Raw genomic sequence first — 10,675 nt, 5'->3', positions numbered from 1 at the left:
GCCCCGCCCCCGCGCGGCGGCCCTTCCTCTTCCCCCTCCCCGCGCCGGTCCTGTCCCACCGCTGCCGCAAAGCGCGTCCGTGCCGGACAGCGCGTTTTACGACATAGCGGGGCGGCGGCGGGTCCGCGATCATGTTCGGGGCGGCGGAGGAGGACGATGCCGACTTCCTGTCCCCCGCCAGCGGGTGAGCGGCCCGGCCACCCTTCCCTTCCCCGCCGCCGTGAGGGGCCGGGCAGGCCGCGGGGCAGCCGTCCCGGTGGAGCCCCTTTGCGGTCACCGGGCCTGCCGCCCTCTGCGCAGCCTGGGGCTGGGCCTCGCTCCGACCCGGCCCGGCCCGGTGAGCGGCGGGCGGGCCCGCGGCCTGCGGGGCCCTCCCTGCTCCCCGGGTCTTCTCCGGTCGGCCAGAACTGCCTGGCGGGTGGGGCCCGGGGCGGGTGCCCTCCCGTGACTGGACCTGGGCCCCCCGCTCCCGCGGGGGCGGAGGGGCAGCCCGGTGCCCCGGGGAAGGGCTCGGTGCCCGGGGCGGGCCCCTCGGTGGGCCCGGAGGGGCGGGAGGGGGCTCCGGGTCTGAGCCCGCTGCCCGGAGACCCGGGCTGGGTTTTCTCCGTGAGCCCCTTGCAGAAGGGGAAGGGGTCGGTGGGGGAAGTGGGGTGTTTTCACTTAAATAGGAGGTCCTGAAAGTGCCGGGGTGGGGGATTTTCAAACAAGGGTGGCTCCTTCAGGCGTGTTCAGTTCAACTTCTGTTGGTACCATTTTCACGCGCAGCACATGCGGGTTTTCTTTCGTTCTGTAACTTATTGCCGTTTGAAGGTTGCTCGGCTCTTGCAGATCAGCAGTGCTCGCTCCTCACCCTCTTTGAGGAGCTTCTCTTTAACCGATCTTGTAAACCGGTCCTCTCTCTTTTTAGCAAATGGTTATTTTTTTAAAGCATCTCACATAAAATGCTGCAGATCCACTGGTGGTGGTGTTTGTCCTTTGTGGATTTAGCTCCATAGTTTGAATTATTCACTTTTCCCGTGATACCAGGGGTAAGTGAGCTTAAAGCAGTAAAACTGCAAAGGAGATAACCTGTAGGAACAACCTGCTTGTCTGCAGCGTTAAACCTTCTGCCCTTCGACAGAAGAGCATCTGCCCTCGTAAAACTTAATGGGACGCGTTTCAAGAAGAAAAATCCTAGTGCTGAATGGTGGCTTCTCTGTTTCCATGTAGGTTTTTTTTTTCAGTTATTGTAACAATTGGCTATTTCATATGCAGGCAGTCTGAGCCATTGCTTTAAAGTAACTTCCTTTTCGGTGTAGCTGAGGTGCTTGCTTGTTCCTTACAGTAGCTTTTGAGGAAATGAAACACACTCGTACTACTTAGGCCAGCCTCTTCATCTGAAAGTTCTGCTTATTCAAAATTAAGTGGCTAATTAGTATAGAGCTGCTTAACATGCGTCTCTGCTTATCTCTAAAGTGATGCTAAACACTTTATATTTTATATAGCTTATAATTAATGATGTTCTTTATCTATAAAGCCCATGTTAAATAACGTGAATTAATTAGTTTCCTTTTCTAGTGCCAGGTTGGCCTCTCTCTTTGGTCTGGACCAAACAGTCTCAAGCCATGGGAATGAATTCTTCCAGTACACTGCGCCAAAGCAGCCTAAGAAGGGGCAAACGGCAGCTGGTAAGTAACGGCTTGAGCGTGGGGAAAAAACTGCAGCACGTGTCTTGCTGGGAGAATGAGGGCCTTTGTGAAGAGCAGCGGTGCAAATAACTCGCTTAGCTTTTCTTTAACGATATTTTCTTCTTTTGTACCCACTCTGCACCTGGTTACTCTAGAGGCCTTTAGTGACTTTTTGATATCACTCTTTGGGTTTTAATCCTCTTCTGGAGTTATTTTTCCTTGGGGGAAGGGATGTGTGGTGACATTGTCACTGGCCAGCAGATTTGGCAGTTCGGTGTCACTGAGAGCTCTTCCTGCTTTTTATCCTTCAGCAGGTCAGGCAGCCCCGAAGGCTCCTGCGGCCCCGGCAGCTTCAGGAGCACCATCGGTGTTCGTGGCCACTGCGGTTCATGCTTATCGATAGTAAGTGCAGCAGCAGTTCCCTGCATTACCTGTTAGAGTCGGTGTCCCTGGGACCTTCAGACCTAATTGTAAAGGGAAGATATTTTTGGATGAGTGGGAAGAGACCGTTGCTTATAGACGTGTGTTTGCATGGTACAAATGCTAGAAAGTGATGCAAGTTTTGGTTATTGTGCTGCAGTTTGAGGTTACGCAGTTGTCAAATAAATAGCAAGTTCTGGATTTGGCTGTTACAGGGAACTGCATCCTGGAGTCCTGGTCTGACATTCGCACTTTTTCCAGGTAGCTCTGTCAGATGCTTATGTCTCATGTTGCCTCATGGAGAACTGAGGCATGAGCACAGAGTGACAGCAGTAGAATTCTCTGTCCGTTTGACACTGCCATCATGTAAAAACCCATCTGTGAAAAGAGTAGTTTTCAACTCAAACCCCATAATGTATGCTCCTGTAATCTATCAGCAAGCAAGAAAGTTGGTTTCTTTAAGCTGAGAAAGGCTGCCTAACATTTTAGGCATGAGGAGAGGGACCTGAACTCTAACGAAGGAAAACTCAGCAACAGCAGAGAGAGATATGAGGTAGGGACGGTTCTGCAGCTGAATGTCTCGCTTGTCTTCCAGTACAAATGGGCAGTACTTGAAGCAAGGCAAGTATGGAGCGGCTGTAGTGGGGAACCATGCTACTAAAGAGGTGAGAAACACTTCACTACTGAACCGTTTTCATGCCGAGAATGCGCTGGTATGAGGCAGTGTTTCTCTGAGCTCACCAGAATGCCTCTGCTTGTGATGTTGGAGGTCGTGGTTCCGCTGCTGCTTACGCCTTCCTGCTCTCCTGGGTTTGCTTATGGCTTACCTTGGTGGCATCTTTCTTTTCCGCGATCCATGAGTTTGTAAGATCTCTTACGATTTGTGCCTGAAATATTTTGCGTAGTTTCGGGCACCAGACCTTTTCTAATGTTTCTGGAAGTGGTTTTTGATGTTTATTCAGAATGTCTTTGACAACCGGATTACAAATCCGTGCATGCAGAAATCAACATAAAGCAAAATTTTGTCTGATACTACAGATGCTTTGCTTAAGTTTTGTTATTTTGGTATCAAAAATATCTCTCCTCCCCAATCCTTCCTTCCCAAGTACTGAGCTAAGAACACAGCACCCCGGGGTGCTTGGCGTGTTTAAAAGATACTTTGAATACTCTGATCTGTCCTTGATGTTGTTGTTTATGGTGTTTCGTATCCCCCAATTCCTAATTAATGTTGTCTCACTAAGTTGCTTCTGCTTTGGCAAGAGCAAAAAAAAAAAAAAAAATGGTAGTTTAGTAAACTAATTCCGGAGTCACTGATGTGAGAAGTGTTCGGGGGCGGCATTTGTGGGGGATTTGGGAAGGACGGGGCTGGCAGAAGGGAGCTGACACAGTCTTTCTCCGGCTGCCTTTTCATATCGCAACCTGCGCAGCTGGGAACAGTTACCAGATTACTCCCAGTTCAGTACCTAGCTGTGCTGAGCGGAGGAGTCGTCGCTGCAGGAAAGCACTTTTCCTTACCAGATCTTGTCTAATAGAGCCAAATATGTCAATATAATGTTACATCTGCATTGTTTAGTACTTGAAAAGCCCTCTCCAACTTATTATTACTCAGTCTTTTACACTGTTTTATGCCTGTATACCATATATTGTGAGTTTTATGTATTCTAGGGTTAGTGCACCGTCTTTTTACACAGTAACTGAGAAAAAATGTAGGATCAGTTAAAGCATCTTGCTTATTGCAAAATAATTAGTTTGAATTGCTTGATTCCTGTAGCTAAATAAAGCTTGCATATTTTTAAGGGTTTTTAATAGGTGTTACAAAGTTGTGTTTAGTATTTTTGCTGTGAAAAATGCTGCTGCAAGGTGTATTTGGCAAATAAATGCTGTTGCCTTAGGCTCAGAATTTGCCAAAGCACATTAGAATTGAAGACGTTTTGAGTTTCTGTTGTTTCTTCTTCTTCCCTGCCCAATTCCTTGTGGAATCCAGTACAGGATCCTCCTTTACATCAGCCAGCAGCAACAGATCGCAGCTGCAAGGATCCATCCAGGCTTCGTACTCACGGTAAGAGTTTGCATTAGAAAAACATCCCATGATTTGTATTGTTCACGGCAGACAGGAGTTGACTGAAATGCTTTCGTAAGTCTTAGATGATAGCCTTTGAGATCAAACATCTGCCTGACACAGCAAGAGGTGTCACAGGGACTGTTTTGCTCCTCCCCGAAATGTGTATTGCACAAGAGACTGTTACAGAATCACAGAATGGTTCGGGTCGGAAGGGACCTTAAAGACCATCTAGTTCCAACCTCCCTGCCCTGGGCAGGGACACCTCCCACCAGACCAGGCTGCTCAAAGCCCCGTCCAGCCTGGCCTTGAACTCCTCCAGGGGTGGGCCATCGACAACTTCCCTGGGCAACCTGTTCCAGTGCCTCACCACCCCCACAGTAAAGAATTTCTTCCTGATATCTCATCTAAATCTCCCCTCTTTCAGTTTGAGGCCATTACCCCGTGTCCTATCATTACACTCCCTGATCCAGAGTCCCTCCCCATCCTTCCTGTAGGCCCCTTTTAGGGACTGGAGGGGGCTCTAAGGTCTCCCCGGAGCCTTCTCTTCTCCAGGCTGAACCCCCCTAGCTCTCTCAGCCTGTCCTCACGGCAGAGGGGCTCCAGCCCTCGGATCATCAACCTTTTACATCTTACATCTGCCTTTCGCAGAGCACTTCATCAGTATGTTTCATAATGCAAGTTCATACGCTGTAGGAGGTCTACGACTGCCTCTAGATTGCAGAGGAGATGCTTTGAGTTTTGCAGTCCTACAATAGATAGAAACAGAACAAAATTACTCTTGCTTATAATTTGTAGTTAAGTGACTGAAAGAATATGACCGAGCAAGCAGAAGGAAATGATAGCAAGGAAGTGTTTTCTCTCTGAAATTTGACACTCGGCATTTTTTTGCTGATAAGAACAATTTGGAGCATTTTAAGTCCTAAAACAGGATCTCTCGGGAAGTTCTGGTTTCTGCCGGTTTTACAGAAAATCGGTGTGTTGATTTATGGTCTTAGTTTGTCATCAGGTGACTTAAAATTTCTTGATTAGGTAGATGGAAACTCTACTCTGAAATAGAATTTCAGTCCAAATTTCTGACCAGGATGCTAGTTTGCTCTTTAGTTTTGTAAGTGCATTTTGAAAGATTAATGGGTTATGTACTCAGCTAGCGGTGACATGGATTTTTAGAAGTGAGGAAAGAGTAACTCCTCCAGTCAGTTCTGGGAGTCTAAATATAATGAACGTTTATGAAAAGGGGATTACTTAAAATTAAAAATCTCAGTATATTTTATAGAACTGAGCTTCAAAGATGCTTGTGAAAGCTTTCACCATCTTGTGAAAGCTGCAGCATCTATGAAGAAGCTGCATCTCTTTGCTCAAGTATTTGGGTTACAATAATGAGCACATAAATAAAAGCTAATTTGTACATTCTGAACCAGGGTAGTAATACAGCAGGATTCTTCCTGTGCTTCATTTCAGCACCTCTTATTTCAAGCTTCTTTTGGATGTGGAATTTTTTTTTTATTTTAGTTGAGCGCATCTTTTCACGTATAACATAGGACTGATTTCCTTTCCCACAGGTTCAACCCAACAACTACAGTACGTTCTATGATGACCAGAGACAAAACTGGTCCATCATGTTTGAGTCAGAAAAGGCAGCAATGGATTTCAGTAAACAGGTAACCACCTTCTCTGTTAGTGCAAGGTGTGACTTGCTGGCCCGTTTGGAACAAGGGGCAAGTCAGGGTGTATCTCTGGGAGCACCTTGTTGCTGAAGGGCTCTAAGTCAGAGTTGTACTTTTTCCATTGAAGTTCAACTTTGAGTATCTGCGTGACTGTGAGTGAGGCAGATCTGTGATGAGCCTGGCTGAGCTTTGTTCATCAGATTCAGGCCTCTCTGAGGCAGGGAACGTGTTCCTTCTGATGGGATTTGTAATCGAGAGTCTCAAGTACTGTAAGACCAATGGTTCTGTAGAGCAGAGGATATTTACTTACATAGCTCAGCAAAATTCAGCACAAGGAAACATGGAATGCCGCTTAAGTGCGTCTATAACCTGGGCTTGATCAGAACAGTAAGAAGCGGATCAGATGGGTAATGAGTCACAGTGGAACTTGCCACTCTGTTTTAGTGGCCAGAGACGTTGACAGGCTTTCCTTCTGCAGGTCTGCATTGCCAAATGCAACAGCTCCCCAGTCCTCGACTCAGTCCTCTACCAGGATCTCGTTCTTGGAGAAGGGCAGGGAGTAGAAGGAGGAGACTCTCTGGAGGTTGCCTATACGGGTTGGCTGTTCCAGAACAACGGGCTTGGACAGGTAAAGACATTTTTCCTAATACTGAGCGAGTGTGATGGTCCCTGGAAGGAGCCTGCCCCAGCTAGCATAGTATTGGTGCTGATGTGAAAGGTATTTTCAGTCACTTATGGCACCGTAAGTGGCGTCATATGTGTTACCCATAGAATAATAAGGGATTCCATACCATTCAGGAGGAGGTGATTGAGATGTTTTAACATTCGTAGTCACTCTCACACATTAATGTTAATGAAAACGGTGAGAAGGAACTATGCTCCTTTGGAAACAGCTTGAGGAGTCATAAGAAGGGCCTTGTCTGACACAAAGTCCATCTCCAAATGTTAACAGAACAAGATTGCATTTACATCCTCTACAGCTGTGTCCAATCCAGCTTGCTAATAAGCAAAAGAAATGCTTTGGTGTTTCAAGGCGTTACCTTTAAAATATTTCTGGTTTTACTATTAGCGAAATTCATGGGAAAGGGTTTTGCATTTGCATCCATCTGCAGTTGAATCTTTTCGTTATAGAAAAGGCTTTCTGTTTTTCATCTTCAGGGGATTTTTTGTTTTTCTTGACCTCCCTGGCCTGTTTATGTACCAGTGGTACGTAGCAGAGCTTAATTCTGATCTCCTGAAAGAGTTGTTCAGCTGCGTATGTCTTAGTTTAATGTACAAAACTTCTAGACTTGCTGCTTGATATAAGCCTGTTGTGTAGTGTTTTACTTGCCCAATCCTGTTCTGACCATCACGCTCAAAGCAGTCTTAAAGTCTCCAGCTGTCACTCACTTTAAGAAATCGTACTGTGCAATGGACTAGAAGCTCTAGCTCTGTCTTATGTTTGTGGAGAGTTAATTTTGGAGGTAGCAGAATGGGAAATAGCACAGAAGAGATTGTAAGAGTTTATGGAATACGTAAAGTAGTGTGCAGAATTTTGAAACAGTTGGGAAATGTATGTGTTTTGTGTTTTTCTTCTTCAACCCTCTAGGTGTTTGACTCAAATGTTAACAAAGACAAGCTGTTGCGGCTAAAGCTGGGATCTGGAAAGGTCATCAAGGTAGAACTTCTGGCACTTTCATTATAATAATTGAAGTCTCCAAGCTTTGAATTACTGAAGGCCATGTTCAGGATTCCTATACGCTATTTCTGTTAGATGTTTCATTTGATAGGAAACGCTCTGTAGCAGTGGCTTACTCAAACTTTATTTTCTTCTTAATTTGCACAGTAAAGCCAAGTCTTCTTCTCAATGGCAGCGTTAGAAAGAAGTTGTCCTGTATGATAAAAAGGAAGCTTGCTGGTTTTTTTTTTTTTTTGGGGGGGGGGGGTTGTCTTTGTTTTCCTGAAAGTCACTTAAGGCATTGCCTTGTTCTTGGGAAACGCTCTTTCTAAAGGAGGATTTCAATTTGAGAACTTCAGATTCTTCCCCACTCATTGTGCCTGCGAAGCAGAGCAGCAGATAGCTCTGATACAACACCTGGGAGAAGGGCATGAGAGGGTGAAGACAACTGACAGGTTTTAGGATGGTCTAGTAAAAGACACTGCCTAGAGTGGTTTTAGCTTCTAAGTCAAATTGTGATGGTTTTGACTGTAATAATTTTTCAGTCCGGGTGGTGTGGTTATGTTATTCCATAAAATCAGGTTGTGAATTGGAGATGCTTTTGTCGGGTCACTTCCATTACCTGTGTAATTCATATATGCCCTGTTAGAAGATGCGCTATTTTTTCTACTTTATGGTTTTTTAATGTGTATCTTATTAATGTTGCCTGGCTGTAGTAGTCGTCCTGTTAAATACTGGCGTCCATTTGACAGTTTGCATTGCTCTGATTTCTAAATCTCCTTCGCTACGACCATTTTCTGTGGGTGCTTTGTAAATTCAGAAGTGATCTCGGTGACGTGGAGTCCGTCCTTTCACAGCATGCGGAGAGGGGTCACCACTGTGTGCCCTGCAAACCACACGCAACTGCAGAATTTGTGCACCCAGCACAGCATGCAGTTCTTTTCTTCAGGATGTCACAGCATGAGCTGCGAGAGCTGCTTAAGTTACGATATTTAACACTTGAACTAGGTTTCTGGAACCATATGGAGTCCTGAAAGCCTCCAGCCTTCATGCTGGAGATTGCCGAATCTGTTTGATTTAGTTATGAATGTGTTGGGAGCTGCATCTTTAAATTGCAACATTAGTTTGGAAATATAATTGGCCATTATGACTCTTTGTAGGACAAAGGTTTAGTGCTGCAGACTGAGAATGAATAGGATTTTACAAGAATCTCTCTGTGTTCTGGAATCTTCTGCCTGAAGCAGTCTAAATCAGTGTAATTAAAAGAAACTCTAATGTTACTGGTGAAACCGTTCGCTTTCTCTTCTGTTATGCCTCTGAAAACCAAAGGGCTGGGAAGAAGGAATGATGGGGATGAAGAAAGGAGGACGAAGGTATCTCATTATTCCTCCGGCGTGGGCCTACGGGGCTCAGGGAGTGGCTGGCCGCGTCCCTCCAGACTCTACTCTAGTTTTCGAGGTGGAAGTTAGGCGGGTGAGTGTCTCCTGCCAAGTGTTTATTTTACATCTGCGTTGTGGCTGTTGGGTGGCCGCATCTGTTTGCAAGGTGAAAACCTGTTGTTGACATGAGAACTACAGCTCAGAAACTGTTATAAACCATACACCTCAGGAAGATACATATCTTTAATTTAAAAAAAAAAAAAACCCAAAGCACAAAACCCTAAACCCAAAAAATCCCTCTGGGCTGTTTACTAAGACATGTCTGTTCTAACTGTCTTGGGATCTTTTCATTGTCTTATTTGTGAGTCACTTGGGAAAACAAAATACTCACAGTGAGGAATGATGGGATATAAAGACTCAGCTTCTCCAGTTCTGAATCAGTTCTGTGCTTCTACTTGAAGTGCATGAGCTTGGCCAAGGAGTGGTCATCAAAAGTAACAAGTTGCTGAAAACTTTTTTTGGGAACCCAGAAAAATATCTTTTTTTATTACATGCTTTTTAAGGTGAAGTTGGTAAAGGAATGCTCTGGTTCGGATGGACAGAGTGTTAGTTCAAGGGATTCTCCTGCACCTTCTCCAGTACCCAATTCAGATGGTTTCTCTGCAGACGCTGGTTTGTTGCCTCCATCTACGATACCTCCGAAGCCCGGGTAAGGGGCAGCATGTTTAAAACAACTTTCTGTATTAAAAGATGGCAATGCTCATAAACATCTGGCACAGTGCTGCCTTAACACATCACTTGGCAAACGTGGGTCCGCTGTCTGCCAGCTTAGTGCCGTCAGTGTGGCAGAAGAATGCTTGCTAGCAAGAATTGCAGGGAACTTTCGGCTTGAATGCTGACTTTCAGATTTCAAGAAATTGAGATGGGCACAGATGAAAGAAGTCATTCCTCTGCAGACAGGTGTAATTAAGCCGTACGGGTACTGCTACAACAGCTTTCTCATCACAGGTGTAATGGCTGATTTTGTTTAATTGCAAATTTTACGCTGTCATTTATTTCTTAAATTGAGTAAATGAGCCGGTCATCCTTTTTGAGGAGTTCGAGTATAAGTGCTGGTTTTGCTGCCCTAAGTAGTATTTTGTTATTGGACTTGGTTAAAATTGTACCAGAATGTGGTCATTACAGCAATCAACAAAATCATCTTCTGTAGTCAGCTGTTCTACAGCCATGGAACTTCCCCATAATGATGTTCTGAAATCTACAGATAATGTTGCAAAGAATCTTCCAAAAGTCAGCTAAGAGAAATGCTCACGATATAAGAAGAAGTTTTTCGTTAGAGGGAGGTGTATTTGACAGTATTTAGAAATGCGGAATACTGGATGCTGAATTTCATCTGTGTTAATCTCCAATATCAACGTACACCCGTTTGGCTTTCCAGGGAGCCAGCTGTTCGGGCCAAGTCAAACTCCCTCAGCGAACAGCTAGCAGTAAGTGGTGTTGGGTTTTTTTCCCTAATGAATTTGAAGCCTTGAGTGGGGAAGGTTGGTTTCAGCTCTGCGTTCAGTGTTGCTGAAGGTAAAGCGAACGTCACACAAGCAAGACGCTCTGAAACGTTCACCTTACTAACAGCAGATCAGGGCCTTGCTTCCAAAGGGATTGGCAGAACATGAGGAACCTCAGTCCCAGCTCCTGCTGACCACGGGAGTGCTCACACGGCTAGTTGTTTTCCTTGGATAAACGGACAAATTTAAAATGGATAACAAAGAGTAATTGGGACGTTAAGTATAAGTTTATACAGCTACATGAGAAAAAGATGCTGTGCATGT

At 45.3% G+C, this 10,675-nt stretch overlaps 1 protein-coding gene across 6 annotated transcripts in view; it reads left to right on the top strand.

Annotated features, from left to right (window-relative positions):
• Window positions 1–30: 30 nt before the first annotated feature.
• Window positions 31–10,675, top strand: part of FKBP15 (FKBP prolyl isomerase family member 15) — a 28,050-nt gene continuing 17,405 nt past the window's right edge. For 2 of the 6 annotated variants that reach the window (XM_054220472.1, XM_054220465.1), the window contains exons 1-11: window positions 714–1,205; window positions 1,558–1,667; window positions 1,979–2,069; window positions 2,683–2,752; window positions 4,072–4,146; window positions 5,709–5,807; window positions 6,292–6,441; window positions 7,402–7,470; window positions 8,800–8,943; window positions 9,413–9,558; window positions 10,288–10,336. In XM_054220472.1, the coding sequence (XP_054076447.1) occupies window positions 1,147–1,205; window positions 1,558–1,667; window positions 1,979–2,069; window positions 2,683–2,752; window positions 4,072–4,146; window positions 5,709–5,807; window positions 6,292–6,441; window positions 7,402–7,470; window positions 8,800–8,943; window positions 9,413–9,558; window positions 10,288–10,336 (1,062 nt within the window). In that variant the 5' untranslated portion in view covers window positions 714–1,146. Of the gene's footprint in view, window positions 185–713; window positions 1,206–1,544; window positions 1,668–1,978; window positions 2,070–2,682; window positions 2,753–4,071; window positions 4,147–5,708; window positions 5,808–6,291; window positions 6,442–7,401; window positions 7,471–8,799; window positions 8,944–9,412; window positions 9,559–10,287; window positions 10,337–10,675 lie in introns of those variants that run through there. The other 4 variants (XM_054220468.1, XM_054220467.1, XM_054220471.1 and 1 more) reach the window with 4 other exon arrangements.

This window comes from Rissa tridactyla, chromosome 14 (genome assembly GCF_028500815.1).
Source record: "Rissa tridactyla isolate bRisTri1 chromosome 14, bRisTri1.patW.cur.20221130, whole genome shotgun sequence".
NCBI classification, from domain to species: Eukaryota; Metazoa; Chordata; class Aves; order Charadriiformes; family Laridae; genus Rissa; species Rissa tridactyla.
The sequence above is the reverse complement of the archived record's forward strand: the minus strand, read 5'-3'. Positions and strand labels throughout refer to the sequence as shown.